The 18,978-nt window shown below is 42.3% G+C and overlaps 1 protein-coding gene across 2 annotated transcripts in view; it reads right to left on the reverse strand.

The window, feature by feature from the left end:
• Window positions 1-18,978, reverse strand: part of NKAIN2 (sodium/potassium transporting ATPase interacting 2) — a 788,381-nt gene that overhangs the window by 20,345 nt on the left and 749,058 nt on the right. For both annotated transcript variants that reach the window (XM_050949891.1, XM_050949890.1), the window contains exon 5: window positions 13,942-14,002. In XM_050949891.1, the coding sequence (XP_050805848.1) occupies window positions 13,942-14,002 (61 nt within the window). The remainder of the gene's footprint in view (window positions 1-13,941; window positions 14,003-18,978) is intronic.

Consider the following 18,978-nt stretch of genomic DNA (forward strand, 5'->3'; position numbering starts at 1 on the left):
GTTTTCAGGTATCTAAAAGGGTGTCATCAGGAGGAGGGAGAAAACTTGTTCACCTTAGCCTCTAATGATAGAACAAGAAGCAATGGGCTTAAACTGCAGCAAGGGAGATTTAGGTTGGACATTAGGAAAAGTTCCTAACTGTCAGGGTAGTTAAACACTGGAATAAATTGCCTAGGGAGGTTGTGGAATCTCCATCTCTGGAGATATTTAAGAGTAGGTTAGATAAATGTCTATCAGGGATGGTCTAGACAGTATTTGGTCCTGCCATGAGGGCAGGGGACTGGACTCGATGACCTCTTGAGGTCCCTTCCAGTCCTAGAGTCTATGAATCTATGAGCCTATAGAAATAACACTGACATTATGGTGTTCATCAAATTTAGTAGGGCCGCAAAATTCAGTACAGATTAAATATGAAAGGATACAGACTCTTGAGAGGAGGAGCGGGGACGAGTGGGTTGGGAAATAGCCATACATGTTAAAAAAATCATTCTTATCAAAACAAAAAACCCCACTGTACACACAATTCTCACCCTGGAAAGAAGCTGTGAGAGAATGGACGATATGTGACAAATGTCAGTCACATTACTCAATGCATTGTTGGAAGGCTCTAAGCTACCACAGTCATGAGGGTGGTATAAGAACCTATCTAGACTAGACTAGGATACCGGATGTAGTTGAGAGCTGTGCAAAAATGCTGTATTTTACAAACCTTGACACAATTTAGAAATGATTAATGGTGTGAAATTAGGGCCAATTTTATTAAATTTGAAATTAAAGCAGAAAACCAGAAGTCTGGCTTAAAAAAAAAAAAGAAAATCTATAAGCTAGGAGGAAGATTCTCATGCTCTTGCAGACTACTATTGCCATCTGGCCTCCTGCTAAGCTGTCTTATGATGGCATGATACTCATTGCCTGCCAAACCTATCCTAGTCTTACCCTTTGTATCCTGTGATCATTGCTGTTACACATTGTTCAGCAGATAGGCAGAGGTGTGCTCTAATACAAATCTTCAATAAAGTTTTCTTACAATGATAATTGAATGCCATAGGCTTCGTTTTGTGGATACAGCAATTAAGACCCACAGAAGAGGATAGCAGAGAAGTGGCAGGGACAAAGAGCGTATCTGCCAGTTTGTGAAGCTGTGCCATTACCAGTGAGACATTATAGCAAAAGATTGAAACAACATAAGAGTTCCAAAGGGTTAGCAAAAGGAAATTCTCTAGCCATATTTCTCTGCTCTGGTTTTGATGTGCTCTCATTATTGCAATTCCATTCCCTTTCACAGCAATGGAAACCGTTCTTTGGCAGTCCCTTCTGGTAGCTCATGAATTTCCAGGTTTTCCAGCAGATCCTTATACCACTTAATTTGTTCTTTGAGACAATTCTCTGCGGGGCCCTCTCTGAGCCCTGCTGATCCCTGGCCAGCTCTTCCCTCACTCCATCTGGTATAAGCTAAAATCAGCAAAATCAGATTGTCAGAATTTTGTGTCATCACATCCCAATCAAGCTCCTTCCTCCATTCTGTTAAATGTCTCCACTCCCACTAAAATAATTTTAAAAACATATTTTATGTTTTCTCTTTAAGTATATCTCAGTTAGGCCTGGAACTTCCAGAACAATTTCCATTTGCTCTCCAATTTTCGTGCATGTGAACATTTCCAATGTGCCCCTGAGATATTTTTAAATTGATAAAATATTTCTAAATTAGCTAAGGATTCCACAAATTTTGCCCAGTGCCATCTAAAGGTAATGCAGGTTAAATAGGATCATCAGGGTACTAACAAAAGGACTTCTTAGGAGAAATTTGCTATAGGTCATCTCCTCACAAGGGCTAAGCTGGTGATAAGGAAAGAGCAGACTGGGGCCATGCTACCACAATTATTATTTATTATTTGTATTATTGTAGCACCTAGAGCCCCAGTCCTGGCCCAAGACTCCATTGTGCTAGGCACTGTATAAACATGGAACAAAAAAAGACAGTCCCTGCCTCAAAGATCTTACAATCTAAATATAAGCCAAGAGACAAGAGATGGATAAAGCCACAGGGCAGAGTAACAATTTTGGTCAGCATGATGGGCCGTGGTCTCTGCACATCAACAGCGTAATGGATGTCAAGTTTTTTGTAGGCCTAACTGCAGAGGAGAGTTTTAAGGAGGATAACGAGTTAGTTTTGTGGATGTTTATGGGAAGCGCTTCCCAAGTGAGAGGCAGCAGGCAGAAATCACAAAGGTGGAAGATGGAGGCTGGCATCATGGGGCAATCGGAGCTGGGAACTGACATATCAATGACAAATGAGAAATGACACAATACAAATAAATAAACATTATGAGAATTAATAAGTGTAACAAAGAAGAGAACTGAGCCCTGAATGTGTGAAGACTAACAAGGCAAGGTTAATGAAGAGCCATCCAAAAATTTAAAAGGAAAAGGCAAAAGTAATAAGAAATAGGGAGTGAAATACTAATGGACTAGAGAAAATGTAGCACAAAGATATGTGTCAGATAGGGTCTAGGAACACCCAGGACAGTACAAAAAATCCAGTTTGACTCCTACAATGGGGAAAACACCAAATTGGACAGAATTTGACAGCCAGTGCAAGTGAGCAGACACACCTTGAAAAGTATCAGAGGGGTAGCCGTGTTAGTCTGGATCTGTAAAAGCAGCAAAGAATCCTGTGGCTGCATCTGACAAAGTGGGTATTCACCCACGAAAGCTCATGCTCCAAAACGTCTGTTAGTCTATAAGGTGCCACAGGATTCTTTGCTGCTTTTACACCTTGAAAAGTACAGCTCAATAGCTTTGGACTCCCAAACAAGGGATTTTGGAGCTTAGCTGTTCATATCAAACCTGCTTTAAAGAGTGCCAGACAAATGAGTGATAATGCTTTTCAGTTGAACTTGTTTGGGGCAGTTGTGACAAACTATACACTGTATTGAGTTACTCATATATGCACATTCTCAGTAGGTAGTCCAGTCAATGTAGACACAACTCAAAATCTCTTTAAACACAGCAGTTTGAATTAAGACTGGATATCAAACTATCTGCTATTAGAGAAATACTGTACAGCATCCAGTATGATGTAAATCTGTATATGATGAATGGTTAACCTGAGTGTCTAGTCAGAACTGCAAAACTCCTTTGTTACTAACCCATTTCTGTTATGGACTTGATAAAGTTGTGCAGAGCATTGTTATCTTGATCTCCTGTCTTGAGTTTCTCCTCCAAGAACAATTACATCTGAGAGTAGCAGAGTAAGATTTTTGAAAGGGTTTGGGTGTAAAATTCATCTCTCTTTGCATGCTCCCTGCATCTTTTCCAGTGCAATTTGCTTCTACGGTGGCTTTTTATACTAGTGGAATCAATATAATATTTTAAGCAGCCTTATTTAAAAACACTTTTCATTTAATAAGATTCAGCAATGGATGATGAATGAAAAAAATACAATAATGTAAGGCAGATACATCCCCTTGGCTACTGTGATTCATTGATTGTATTAAACAGTATTCCATCGTGATGAGCCACCAAAATGGAAATGTTACTTCCTTCAAGTCCTAATATTATGTTATTTAGATATTTTTGAAACTCAAGCTTGACAATCCCCATAGGAGGCAGTGAGGGATGCGGGGGGACGGGCAGGCAAGACAGTGAGGAAGAAGGGAAATTAACATCTGTGAAGCCAGAGACAGCACCATGTTCCCCCCCACCCTCATGATTTTATTTATTTATATATTTGGTTTCATACCACATCCCAGTCCCTTAGGGACTCCTTTAACATCAACTTCATTAGTTAGGAAGGCAGCAATCCATAGACAATTTTCCTTTCATGTCAAGCTTGTTCATGTATAAACCCAGCCCTTTTGTTGGAAGCATTTGCAATTAATCCCGAAAACAAAGAAAATGCAAATCTTACAGTCTACCCTAACCAACCCTTCTGACTCAAGGCCTGACCACCATCTATTAAACATTAAAATGAATTGAAATTCCCACTTTGAACCTAACTTAATTTTCTAGTGATAATAGGCATGGATTCCCAGAAGCACTCTGTGCATCTTGATAGTAACATCCTAATTTCCTTTCCTGGTAAAGGCTTTAAATAAGATTTTAGCACCAAAGGAAATTAACCTTTAAATTAATTGTAATTATAAAATGCCATCGCCGATTTTGTCTTCAGCCTAATTACTTGCTATTATTTAAACAAACTGCCCCTCCTCTGAGCTTTCACTTTGTTTCTCTCTCGGCAACACAGTGCCAGCTGATCATAGCTAAGGCAGCGTAACTGTCTGTGTAGGTCCTGTAAACACCTGGATAGTGTAGTTCAATTTACATGTCAAACACAACTAGTTTTTGTTTTTCGGTCTGCTATTTATATACTCCCCCTCTGGCAGTTAAAGCTGCTTCCGAGATATTTCCAGTGTGTACTTTAGAATAAGCGGCCAAACCTTGTGGGATTCAGAGTGTGTACCATCTCGCTGCTGGGGGAATGAGATGGTAAAAGACAACCCTCTCTGTTTTTATTAGAGGCCACAACTGAAAGTAATGAAGTGGGAATCAGCTATTGGTACTTTTAACAGGCTGATGCTGTATAGACTTCCCAGTAAGTTTCCTACATGCTCATTGCTCCCGGTGGTAGTTTGGTTTCCCAAGCCAGCTTGTTGTAGGATGAAATGTGTCAGACGGTGTCATTGGATTTCAGAAGCTCCATTCTGTGTGTGTTTGCATCAGCATCCTGACAACTGAAAAACATCCCATTGTTTCCCCCCTCTCCCTCTTTGGCTTTGCTTGCTTTATGTAGCAGTCACAGCACTAAATGAAAAAAGTACACAGAAAAGTTTCAAGCCAGTCAGTGGCTGTACATTTGGGAGTGCACTTGGGCCAAAGCACTTTGATAAATTTCAAATATATCTTTAGCCTCTCAGCCTCAGTCTGCTCATACAATGCACAAATAGCTTGTTGAACAGGTGAGAGAACAGGTGCCTGCATGTGGGGGAGTTCTCATATTTGTGTTTCAAGCATTGGTTTATAGCTGTATTTACTGAGAGTTTTTTTAATGCCTCAAAAAGCCATTCATGGGGCCAAAATAATGCAGGAGTCAGGCTTCCCAGGATATTTCAGTTCTTAGGTGGTAGATTTCTTTTGCATTACTCTGATCTGAGAAATGGCTTCCTGAGGCAAAAAATATAAGCACAAATATGAAAACTGAGATAAATGGTCCCACTGGAGAGGGTACAGTTCTAGTGGAGACTTTCCCTATTCTCCTAGCCTCAAATCTCCCAATTCACACATATCAGAGAGAAGCAGAGAGGAAGAGCGACAGATTTGCAGTTTAACATTTATTATATGTTTCTTTGTGTTTGTACTGTACTTTCAGAGCTTTTTAAGCAGAGACTTAGGCACAGTACTAATTCTCAATAATGCCTCACTAAACATACAGTGGGAGGCATTTGGAACAGAAATAAAGTAATATACAATAACACTTTGGACTTCTATAGGCCCTTTCATCCAAAGAGCTCAAAGCTATGAAGGCCTGCCAACACGCCTGAGATGTATGTTAGTATGATTATTGTTTTGTTTTTACTCACCTGGTCTGTAATTATGCTGGGGTGTTCTTTTTATTAATGACTGGGAAACTGTTTTCATGATGTTGCCTAGCACCCCAAGCACTTATATATTATTATCTCTAATTTAAATATGGGAAACAGGTATGGACAGGTTAAATGACTTGCCCAAGGTCACAAAATAGTCTATGTCAGAGCCAAAAATAAAACATGGGAGTCTTGGCTCCCAATCCTGTGCATTAGCCACATCCCTTAAAACTAACCAGATAAAATTCTCTTTTCCCACCTATGTGAAATCATCGTGGTACTTATCAGTCCATGGCTGGTACCCCAGAGCACCTCATTTTTTAACATTACAAATATCATTGATATATGGGGGTTGTAGGATGAGCTAAGAGGTGAAAACATTATCTAAAAGTTGCATCTGTGACATTGTATTCTGGGATATCTTCAGTGAATCAGGAACTACCAAGAGGTTTTCACAGAGGGGAGTAAAGAAATTAAAGAAGGTTACTTAGAACTTATTTCTGTGCCAAATATCCCTAAATGCCTGGCTCGATGGATATTCAGCATGGAAAGCTGTCATTTTTGCCTTGCATTTCACCTTGAAATAACAAAAGAGGGAACAAGTTCTTAACAGGCAGTGATGTGGCACGGTAAGGTGAGAAGCCACAGCTGCCATAGTTTAGATTCACCCCTGCTAGTACCAGGTGATGCAAAGCAGACCTGCCTGTGCGCCAGGAGTATTCACCCTGGACAGATAATAGTTCTACTGCTGCCTTCTTTGAGGGTGTGTTACAAAGGGAGAGGTCAGCTTTAGTTTGTAGCTGCAGCTACACAGGTGTCCCGGTGATGGATGGTGCTATATGGGGATGCACTGCACTGGCACATCCCCCTGCCATCTCAGCAGCACCTCCTCCTTAGTCAGTGCTGCCCACCTTTGGGCTCCATTGCAGGGCCGTCCTTAGGATTTATGGTGCCCTAGGCAGGATTATTAAACTGGTGCCCCTGTGCCTGTCTTGATCTTAGCAACACAAACATAAGCTTACACTATTGGAAAACTTGCCACATGCATGTTATTAAAACCAGTTTAACTTAATTAAGCACATTGTAATGCTGATGGACTAGCACTAAAGAGGTAGCACTATAGAAAAAATTCTGATTTGACAGAATGATGCAAATATAATTTTTTTTAATTTGTCAACATTTTATTGGAATTTATATGAAGAGGTATTGAAACAAGGATTTGTTTTTAATTAAAAGCAATCTTTCTGGCTTTTTTGGCTGCAAAATCAGTAATAATGCCATCTATGACAAAGACAAAGTGATGTCTTGTTTGATTGCAAGAATAGCAAGACCAGTCAAGTGTTCCTGACTCCTTGTAGAGCGGAGATAGTTTTTAATTAGTTTTAGTTTTGAGAAACTCCGTTCTCCTGATGCTACTGTTACAGGAATTGTCTGTAGAACACAAGTGGCAATACACACATTAGGATATATGTCAATAAGTTTGCTGGTATGAGTAAACTGTACAATGTCCGTCATCGATTTTCCATGTGGCACTATTGATGACAGCGTACTCAATTCTTCATACAGTTCAAGTCCATTTAAATCAAAACGATCGCCGTGCTTCAGGAGGCTCTCTAGGTCGAGGTCCCCAACGTGGTGCCCAAGGGTGCCATGGCACCCACAGGGGCCTCTCAGTGCACCCGCGTACTGGCCGGTGAATGAGCATCTGCCAAAATGCCACCGAAATTTGGCAGCATTTTGGCAGCGATGCCTCTGGATGACTCTGCTTACAGCCGATAAGCAGCGTCATCCAGAGGCGTCGCCGCTGAAATGCTGCCGAACTTCGGCGGATGCTCGTTCACTGCCATGGTCCTTCGTCTGGTGACCGCCAGATGAAAAAGGTTGGGGACCACTGCTCTAGGTTCTTGCATTTTGTCATTAGTTGTTCTTGTTTTCCTATTTCGTTGAATTTAATCCTGCTCAGCCCACCTACCAGCTGAGTGAATGGAACCCCAGGCGGACAGCGGGTTGAGTGGCTCAGTCAGGGTATCAGCCGCCAGCCTGCTCAGCCCGCTGCCAGCCTGGGGTTCCTTGGGGGTCCCCAGGCCAGCAGTGGATGCTGAGTGGGGCTGGTGGCCGGGACCCCGGGTGGCAATGGGGCAGCAGCCGGAATCCCAGAGCAGCGGCGGGCTGAGCGGCTCAGCCCACTGCCGCATGCCATCAAAAATCAGCTCGCGTGCCACCTTGGCACATGTGCCATAGATTGCCGACCCCTGCTCTATACACTAGTAAGAAGATGAGCATATTACAGTTGTTGGAGGGCTCTATTTAGCAGTAACAAGGCTATAGGAAAGTCAATCAACAGTTTTTGTTTCTCTGAGGAAAACTGGCCCACTCCCTTCCCCATACCAAACTTGTCACAAATAATTGTCAACAACTTAATTTTCTGTTTTTGGCTAAGATACTGATTTTTTAAAAAAATATTGAAATTGAATTCAGGATTGTTAGCAAGCATTTTTGGCAAACAAATTTGTTAAATGACAATCTAAATGGCAACACAGTACTGCTTTCATGCTTGGCTCACCCCCCAGCCTGCTGGTCCAACAGCTGCAGTACAGGAGGAGATAGGTGGAAAACTGCAGGACCCCAAAATCCACCTCTTGGGTTGCAGAGTGGCAACAGCAGCAGCAAACCCTCAGGTCTGATCACATGACAATGGGCACCACCGCCAGCCCAACAGACCATGGTGAAGGTAGCACAGCTTCTGATCTCAGGGACAGGGCACCCATTGAGTCACAGCAGCTCATCCTGCCCTGGGCAGCTCCCCCTGGATTAGATGGATCGCTGCCAGCCCAGGGGAGAGACACGCTCCTCAGCTAGGGTGACCAGATCCAGATGTCCTGATTTTATAGGGCTAGTACCGATATTTGGGGCTTTGTCTTATATAGGTACCAATTACCCCCACCTAGGGTGACCAGACAGCAAATGTGAAAAATCGGGACGGGGATGGGGGTGGGGGGAATAGGAACCTATATAAGAAAAAGACCCAAAGACCTATAAAAATCAGGACATCTGGTCACCCTACAGGTGAGTTCCTTCCCCTACCCCTTCCCAGAGACCGCAGCAGCCAATCCCCTCCCTCAGACTGTGCTGCATTTGGCTCTCTCTAGGATCCAGCAGCCCTGCTCTTATATGCTCCACTGCTTCCCATCTGTCTGGGCTCCCAGCAGAGCGATGCCCCCAGACCTAGTGGTGCCCTAGGCAGCTGCCTTTTCTGCCTATGGCTAAGGACGGCCCTGCTCCATTGCCCCCCTTACCACTCCTCGTCCACCAGCAGAGGAGAGTGTGAGTCTGTTGAAAGTTAGTGTGGGTGCATTCCAGTTAAGCAGCCAGGTTCCTTGTTTAATTTCCTGCAGTATAAAAATCCCGGGAGGATGTTGTTTTATTGATGTCACTCCTGTTTTTTTTCACTAAGTATCTGAATATTTAATAACGTTTTTGAAAATACGTTGAATTTTCTTTACAGAAGGCCGCTAGCAGCTTATAGCAGGGAGCCAAACTGCTACTGAGCAAAAACACATTAAATGAACATTTCAAAGTATTAAAAATAGTTTGTAATCTTTTAAAAATGTAGCCCTAATAAGATTTCAGGAAACAAATGAGAAGCTCTGGTAAGTTTACAGCTGTTGAATGCAGACAAGCAATGATAGCTGTCAACATTTTCATGGTTTATTTTTTTAATTGCAGCACTAATAATGCTAATGAAGTTAGAATGACAATCACTGAGTCATACCAATGGCAATAGGGAAAATGATGGAGAGGAGTAATGGGAGGCCCAGCTAGGGGACTCAAGCCCTCCCCTCTTTCCAGATCCAGGGAATCCCTCTCAGAAGCACCACGCTTCTAAGTTTCAAGTCTCCCTCCCTACTTGGGCACATGAAACAGGAGGCAGAGCAGGTCCCACAGAAGCAACAGGGGCTTATTCAGCCACAACCAAGAGCAGCATTAGGAAGGCAGGGGGTGAGGTACCTTCACAGCCCTGGGACACGGGTGATGACAGCAGGGTGTTTATTACCATTAGAATGCTGGCCATTCTTTTCTGTCTGCTGATTGGTTGTTTGTGCCCCATCACCTTCTATCCTACTCTCCTACTGTCTCCCTGCTGCCAGCCTTACTCCTCCTGCCCTGGATGTTTCTCCCCACAAATTCTCCTTCCCTTCCTTCCTTTTTCCCATGCTCTCAGCCCCTTCTAACACTTCGCTTCACCACAGCCTCCGTTCCTATCACACTACAAATAAAAAAGAACATGGAATTAACAAGAAGTGTGCCCATTATACTGGCCAGGATTAGGCAAGTTAAAAGTTAGAGCTTTTCCTTTTGGCTACAATGCCCACTTTATGCTCCACTTTCCCCCTACACCTAATTTCCTTCCCCCATTATTCCTTCTAGTATTTCTCTGCTTTTATCTGGCACCACTTTCATGCTTGTGGCACTGATGGCAGGGGCCAACCAAAAGCCTGAGATTATGGACATGACTGTGAGGATCTGAGAAGCCTTGAAAAGACCTGAGTGTTAGGTCAAATGCTCTAAGTTAAGTAAATCAGGTGCCCATCATAAGCTTGATCACTTGGCTTTCATGTTGCTGTGACCCTAAGACCCCTTTTATGCTAACCGGCAAAGGACACACCCAACAGATTGTTGTCAGAATATTCAGCCAAACAGTGTCTTGTAAGGTATCACATAAAAACTGGTGACATTCTGCTCATTAATGTCACTGTGTGATGTATGTATAGCGTGTATATAAAGAGTTATATATGAGTTCTGGAAATATGGTCTTAAAATATGTCGTGGAGGCAGCTGATAAAGAAGCCTGCCTCAGAAAAAGGATTGTGGATTTACCTGTCTGCACAGATCAAGCGAACTGGGGAAGAGAAAACCACTTGGGTAGATCACAAGCAAAGTACAATAGAAGTACATTTGCATTTAAGGTAAACAAAGTGATCAAGCCAATCGAGAAAGAAAATTGACCAGAGGGTGAAGAAGGCACCAACACTCCAGAGAGCAAGCAGAAGGGCAGAGGAACTTTGTCTGGACTTACTTTTCAAGGGATATATTTCAAAGGTTTTCTGGACTGCCAAAGGGGAAAAAGGGGACTCCCAAAGGGACCAGCACTCTTGAAATCTGTGAAAAGGTGGATCTTCCCAAGCATGTGAGTTGAGGATGCTGAGAACTGACTGTAGATGAGAAAGTTACTGAAACCAGGGTTATAATCTGTAAAATTTTACCCAGTAGAAAATAGGTTGAATTTTGTTTTATTTGTAACCATTTCCTGTTTCGATTATCTCTGCTTGGTATCACTGAATTCTCTGTTCTTTATTAATAAACTTATTCCTGGCTTATAAATTCATCTCACTGCTGGTATACTAAAGTAAGGTGTGCAGCCTCAGTGGAGCTAACAGCCCGGTGTGTGTTCTCTCTCTTCAGAGACAGTGGATTTGGAAATTTCTGTAAGAGTCCAGCAAGAGGAACGGGACACTGCAGAGAGACGTCTCTAGGGAACTCGAGAACTGGAGTTCATTGAATGTTAGCTGCAAGGCAAGCTAGACTGGCAGAGTCTCAAGTAGTTTGCTGGTGAGGCAGGCAGACTGGTGTGCAAGGGAGCTGCCACAAAATTTAAGCTCCAGCAAAGCTCTCTCTTGCTGCGGCAGAGGGGCCTACGGTTCTGAGTGCCCCAAAAGACTGTCACAGTTGCATCTCATTTCCTTACCCTTTGTCTATGGCTTGTTTTTTAAAAATCATGTTGGTCTGTGAGTGTTTTGGGGAAAGGACAATGTTTGTCCAAGAGCCAGCACAATAGGGCCTTGGTCTTGATAGTAGTCTTTAGGCACCACCTGAATATAATAAATAAATACGAAACAGCCAACAGGAAGAAGATATAGATCTATATAACGATGCAATCCCTTCTCCCCCTTTTGGGCATGTAGGAACTGGCAGATATAGCAGAACCAAAATAGTTCTGATATATGGGGTAAGTAAGTATCAGGGAACCGGCACAGCTGGGGTCAGATTTATAATCCCTGTGTGCCATGCAGTGACTTAGATCAACAATCTGAAACAACCGCATAAATGGGAGGTGCAGCTTTTGCAGGGGCTTAGGCTACAGTGGTGACCATGGAGTCCCCTTGGGGATAAAATTCCCTTCTCCTGAAAGCATTCCCTTTTCACTCTGGCTTGCTGCACATGAGATGATCTGGCCCAGAATATTTTGAAGAAGTTACACACAGAATCTGTGTTTAGAATATAAACACCAGGAGATATGAAATCACAACAGCAGACACTTAACTGTCCCGACAGGGGACCGCAAAAGATGTATGTGCAGGGAAAGGGAGGGGAATGACTAGAAAACACAGTTAACTGGTAATTCAGAAATCAGAAAATAAACCTGAATACAGGTGGATGTAGGAGGTCCAAATCCTTGCCCAGCTGAGAAGCACATGTTACAAGTCAGAGTGCCGTGCAAAGGCAGAGAAAAACTCACTTTTGTACTCCCCTAAACCGGGGCAATAGTCTGTAGGACTGGTCCCATAGTATAAGGGTGCACTTTCCTCAAGTTGCTTTGCTTTATGTCTGTTAATAGAATGAAAAGACTAAAACCATAGCTGGGGATCACTGTAGTCTAGGGGCATCTCAACCACACTCCCATTTCTCCAGCCTCGCTCCATAAATTGGCTCCAGGTGGAATGGTGGTGGAGAAGCCTCTGTGCTGGTGTTACATATCTGGGGCCATCCCTGCACTGTGATGATGCTCCCAGAACTGGATAAGCTGATTCTTTAGCCAGATTTCACTGCTGGTGTGGTGCAAAGCTGCTGCACCTACTTGGAGGATCAGGCCGATGGTATATAGTATACTAGCAAAGTTATAAGAGAACCAAAATAGGCAAGAAATCTACATGAAAATCTTCTGAAAAGCATGAAAATCTTTTTCTCTGGGTAGCTCTCACAACAGTGAATGGAAAATTGTATAATATTAGCTATACAAGACTTGTGACGGAAATACCATTTTACAAATCACAGGAGAAATCATTTGAGTTTTTAATTAATTCTTCACCTGTTCAGTGAGCCAAATTTTGATGTCTTTACACAGTTTTTACTTCGATTTGGCCCAGTAGCATTACAGAAAACTGAAAATGAATGTAATCTCTTAGATGAGAAGGCAAAATTGTTTTAAATATGATTCCATTTTGGGGTGGTCTAATTCTCCTCTAGCTCTGTTGCTACCCAACTTATTGAAATAGACAACAGGACAAAGAGCTTATGCTTACATCATTTCATGAAGTGGCACTACATTCATGGTGTAGGCCTTCACACCAAACATGCTCAGAGCCCTTTTTACTAATATTCCACTCCTACCTCCACAAAAACAAGAGAAGGCTGAAATGAATCTCTTCTCTAGGACGTTGGAAATGAGGTTTACTTAAATGCTAAATCTCCATGATGGCTCACAGTGGCACAGCAAAACCAATAGATTATAGGGTTCCAGCTATTTTCCACACAGCAAAATACACAAAGGAAACCCCACCAGGTTTATTATCGCTCTCAATCAAGTAAAAGCCTGTAAGCTTCCTGTTGGAAAACTCTGTCTCTAGGATTCATGTATATTTTATCAAAGTTACATGCAGTCCGGATATTTGTTTCTGAAACATTTCAATCCCCAGCTGCACTGAAATACTGCTGTGCCTCTTTTTTTTTTTTAAATCAAAGTTAAAATAAATAATAAATGGGATTACTTGGATCCATAGCTTCTATTCACAGTAAATTCTCCTCAACAGGTTTTTATTGACACAAGTAAGTAAGAGAAACCTAAAGATATTTTTTAAACATTTCCACTACTTTTAATTGTACACTGGAGCAGCAGGACCTAAACAGGAACACAGCTTCACCTCTCTTAAATGAAATTCCTGCAATGATCTAAAGCCAGCTCTTGCCAGAAGTGCTGTTACAATTCCTTTAAGTCAACACAGAAGAGATGTACCCCCATCAATAGCCAATTATTTTCACAATAGTTAATAACCGTCTTTAAAAAAAGGTTGTTTACAAATTCTAGGGGGCGGGGAGTAGATTTGGTTTGCTTTAACAACATGTTGCCGAGAAAAAAAAGCTGTAAGTCATGCTTTCAGAATATTAAAGAATTTTTTTAAAAGTTGCATTTAATCACTTCCTTGATTTGCTAGACATTTACTAATAGATCAAGTGTGTGGGACAGAAGGCATGCACCTGACGACCCTATAACCAAGTATTTAGGATGAAGCTCAGAGAGTGTCAGGAGCATTAAGAATATCACGAGGAATTCATCTATTATTAATAGAGCTTTAGTACTTACAGCTGTCCTCTTCTTCAGTAATACATTTCACAACATAACAGGCATAGATGAACCCTGCCAGCTGAAACAAAATGTAATAGTATTAGATATAAAGCCAATACAAAAAATGGTTTAAAAACCAAAAACTTGCTAGACTCTTTGCTGAGGCTTTGCCAGTTCTTTATTATAGTTCTTTATGTTCTTTAGTGAGTAGATTTCTCTTATTTTCTGTGACTCTATTAGAACTAGTCAGGAAATTATTTTTTCCCCCTGCAAAACATTCCAAGAAAAATGAAAGCAAAATTGCTTTAGTCAAAAATTTCCCATACAAATGTGCATTTTTGTTAAACAACTGAAAAACAAAAACTGAATATGTTTGTTTTTTGGCAACTGTTTTGGAATTTTTTTTGTCAGAAATACTATTTTTGAATGAAACCCTAAGGGGGGGGGGAAATAACAATGAAGCAAAGAAACAAACCAAAAAATCTTTTCAGTGAAAAAACTGAAGGCCTAGGATCTAGTCCAATGAGCTTCAGAGTTGATCTCATTGAGTATTCCTTCATCTGCCACTTGGAAATGAATCCTGTAGTTGTGACTGTGGAACGGGTTTCTGTGTCTGGCCTGCCCTCTCAGATCCAAGAAATGGCTAGTCCTACATCTGAGGATAGATTTATGGATATGTTTATGTCTGTCTCTCACAGCAGTTGGCAAACACACATTTTGTTCCTTAGATCCCCCTTGTAAGAATGTGTACAGAATATAATCTTAAATGGAAACAATATCATTCAAAGAATACATATATTTGTGCTGGAAGACCAGGGTCACCAGTGGATTACCCCAGATAATATTTTTCAAAAATGTTAAACATCACACATATCATAGGCCAAAGATAATATAATTCGTCTAGTAGTCCTTCTACTGGTTCAAGTCCAGTAGGCTGTCTCTGAGAAGTTAGATTCCACGTGAAAGTTCTTTGCAGCATCTTATGTGCTCTTCAAGGCTGTCTGTCACATATGATATTTGAGAAGTTTTCCTTTACATAGTGTTAACAGACTACTACCTCTTCTAGCTCATCACTAAGATCAACACATAAAGATGATACAAAGTCAACTGAGTCTAGGTTCTTTAATTTTTTGTGTGCTGAAAAGTGATCGTTTGGTCTAACCCTTTTGCATAACATCATTGTCAGTTTTGAGAGTCTAGATTTGTGACGCAGAAGACTTAAAAAACAAACAAATGATAACAAAAAACTTTTTTTGGCCAGATCAAGTCTCTATTTGGAGATCACTTGCAACCAATGCAGATGGTGTGTGTGGGATAGTTAAATCTCTATTGGGAGCACAAAAACATCAATAGAGGCTATATTTCTATGTTACAATAGAGCTAAATGATCATTTCAGTCATTTATTTCATATCTGACCTATAGCTCTGCTGGGAGGATTTGACACCAGGGAGGCATGAAAATTCGCTGTTGGACACAAAGAACCTATTGTACCAAGAACAGTGGCATCTTCTGTTAACAGCAGCATTTCATCTCTACTTTATTGGTTCACTATTTCCTTTGGTAACTTGGCTTAAAGATAGAGGACTAAATTACTCCACTGATATAATCCTGTGCAACCCCATTGACTTCAATGATATCACATGGAGTATAATTCAGCAAAGAAGTAGGCCCAGAAACATTCATAAATGATTCCACTCTTGAATGTGAGCCTCAGCTTAATAGTTTCTCTGGTCTCTTTTTACAGAACAGCAGATCCAAGTTAGCCTAATAGTTGCGTCTCTGGTAGGCAGTCACAGTGGTAAAGACATTCTGACAATAGTTTGGTATTTCACTTCTTGCTAAAATGCCACAAATTCATGTTGTTAACTAAACTTCTCTTACAAAGTGAAGCAAACAAACTGTATCACAAATTGTGCTTATAACTGATCTTTTAATTGCACTCAGTTGCATCTCTTAAATATCAGGGGAACTCCTTTAATATATAAGTAAATCCTACAGCATTTCTTCAGATGAGCTTGCTGATTAAAACAGTGCCTTTAAGTTAGAAATTGTTCTGTTCTGAACACAAATGGAAGTTTGTTTCCCGCAAAATAATCAGGATTCATAAAACAAGCCTCTCTTTCTCTCATGTTTCTCCAGCTCTTTTCTTGATGCACATATTGCAACCTTTGTTTTAATTTTAACTTCAGATATCTTTCACAATAATATACTGGACATTCCATTGCTGTTTTCAAAGAGAGATGCATTCTGTCAACAATAAAGGGTATCCAGTGAAAGTTGGGGCACTGAAGGTTCACAGAACACAGATGGACTGCACTGAATAAAAATCATTTAGCAAAATAGCCCTTAGTTGTTTTCACACGGTTATTGCATGGTGTCTCTAAACAAGTGAAGAGTTACCAATGCAATATACCTGGACATGAAGCCATCACTGCTTAGGAAACTCCAACTAGTACAGAATGCTACAGTATGTCTCCTCAGCAGCACGGGCTACCGTGAACATCAGTGTCAAACCTATCCGGTGCTCTCTACACTGGCTTCCCATAGACTAAGGAGTCAAATTCAAGGTCTTGGTTCATATCTTCAAGGTGCTAAATGGTCTGGGCCCAATATATCCAAGGGCACATCTACACTTCTGACTGTACACAGTTACAAGTGCATTGTTGTGCCATAACCTCCCTCTTGTCCACATCTGAAACCTTGAAGCACGTTTCTGAAGTACAGTCCAGTGCACAAAAGGTAGCATGCATGAGGAGCGTGGGTATTTACACACCGCCAATATCGCATAGCCTTGTACCCATTCGATTGTACAGTGTGAACAAGGACAAGGGGCATATATACCAGGTCATGGGGATCGATAATCCTTGAGGGCTATTCCCACAAAGCACTGATCCCTTTGCTGCCTGACCTTTGCCCAAAAGTATAAAGGTCCCTGCTCCTGCCCCCTTGCCAGCAGTAGTAGCAATCCGCACTGAGCACTTCAAAACAGTTTTCTGCTGAACTCCATTATCTGTACTGGCAATCTTGGATCAAAGTGTGAGAGCAGTTGTCTAGTCTCTGGAGCACACCCTCATCCTGATCAATGTGTGATCAGAGTACATCATCCTTTATGACTTTTTCCACATAGGCAGAAACATTCCTGTGTACTGGGAGATTTTGCAGAGGCTTGAGGAGGCAGGCTTTCATCAGACTCCATCCCAGTGCCAGGAGCATACGAAGCACCTCAGGCTCCTGTACTGGAAGGTGAAGGACTCCACCAGTTACTCCGCGAAGGGACCTAGCATATGCCTGCGCTACGATGAGCAAGACTGGGTGGTCTCCAGGGCTGCAAGCATGAACCCTGAAGTGCCTCAGACCTCCCTCCTCAATCTCACCCAGTCTCATCATATGATGGGATGCCGCGGAGGGCCTGCGTGAAGAGGAAGCCCCAGGAGACACAGAGAAAGAGGAGCCTGTAATTTTGCACCTCTGCCAGGTGGCTCTGGCTGAGGAAGCCCACCCGAGGAGCCTGAGGACCCAGTGCAGCTGTAGGAACCAGAATCTGACACTGGTAAGTTTTACAATGGACCTCGCAACCATCACCAGCAATATTCCTTCTTGCTCTGGTGGTAAACGCTTCACCCTGGTCCTCATCCCCACCTCGATATGGTTCTAGAGCAACACACAACTGTAATTCAATGATTTCATTGAAATCCCATGAAACACTGTGAAACATTCAGCAGAAGCTACAAGAAGTTATTAACAAGCAGTCACTGAGTCCCTGTATCTGCACATTTCTCAAACAGCACTGACACGAATAGTCCCGAGGCTGTGTGACAGAGGTGGAAAGGGCAGGAGGGAAGGTGAGAGGGAGAGGGCAGGTTTTAAAGGGTCTGTGTGGGAAAATAATAGTTTCATGACAGTTATGGTTGTGCAAAGACCCAACACCACCCCTCTCCACCCCACCTCCATCTTTCCTTCCCCTTATGAATGGGAGCCATGAAGAAGTGGTTGGGGGTGGTTGGTAGCTTGTGTGTGGATGCCCCTAGGTCCAGGAAGGGAAAGAGAACGATTTGGCTGTCCAAAGAAAGTCAGAATGGTCCATCTTCCTGATGCCCATTTCAAATGTTTTGTACTGTCCCTGTCTCTGGTGTCTCTCTTCTTCTTGCATTAAGTCACTAGGCAGAAGCTAGGAGAAACAGGGGTGGGTAAAGCATCCACTCTGGTGGCTGCAACAACACAATGCCATGTTTCTTAGCAGTGGAGAGGCGCCTGGCTTGTGGTGTTAATCGAAAAGTTCAGGGAAGAACATACACTTCTGGAGTCACACACTCTGTGTCCCTATTCCAGTACCTTCAAAACAGCTGCATTCTCCAAGTGATGGCCAGCCTTCAAAGAAGAAAGAGGTGACTGTTAACGTTACCTCTGAAGGAACCAAATCAGACCCAAACTGGTCCCCTTGATGCTCTGTAAACATTACAACTGTTTAATAAAAGTAATGCAGGTATCTTACCATTTTTATCCTTCATTCCTTCCTCATGGGCTGCAAAAGTAGTTTGAAGGAAGGAGGCTATAACAGTTGCATTCCTGGGATGCTAAAAAGTATTAAGATTGGGGCCTTTCACAGAACAGTTGCCTTATGTGGGGAGATGTAGGTACATTTAGGTAAATGCTACACTTGTCTTTGACGTGGCAGGACATTCCAATGCTGGCAGGGAAATCATTCCAATGGTAAGGCAGGAGTTGCACTGCAAAGATAGCAGAGGAAGATGAAGGACCCTGGAAGATCTGCTTCTTGGCATAGATAGAAGAAGCCAGGAGCAGTTCGACTTTCTTAGGCAAAGGAAGTGATGAGCTCTTAGGCAGAATAAGGCACTTCTGCAAATGGAGAGACAGCACAGATAATGGGAGTGTGCACATCAAGAATGGGATCATCACTCATGCAGCCCTAGTCCAGCTGGTGGAGGAATGCTTTCAGGACCCACCCGCCACTGTACTTACTCCTGTCCAGGAACAAGCACCACCTCCTCCTCTACTCCTCCATCTGCCACCAGGCTGCTGCTGAGGTGGTGAAT

This window comes from Gopherus flavomarginatus, chromosome 4 (assembly GCF_025201925.1).
Source record: "Gopherus flavomarginatus isolate rGopFla2 chromosome 4, rGopFla2.mat.asm, whole genome shotgun sequence".
Lineage (NCBI taxonomy): Eukaryota > Metazoa > Chordata > Testudines > Testudinidae > Gopherus > Gopherus flavomarginatus.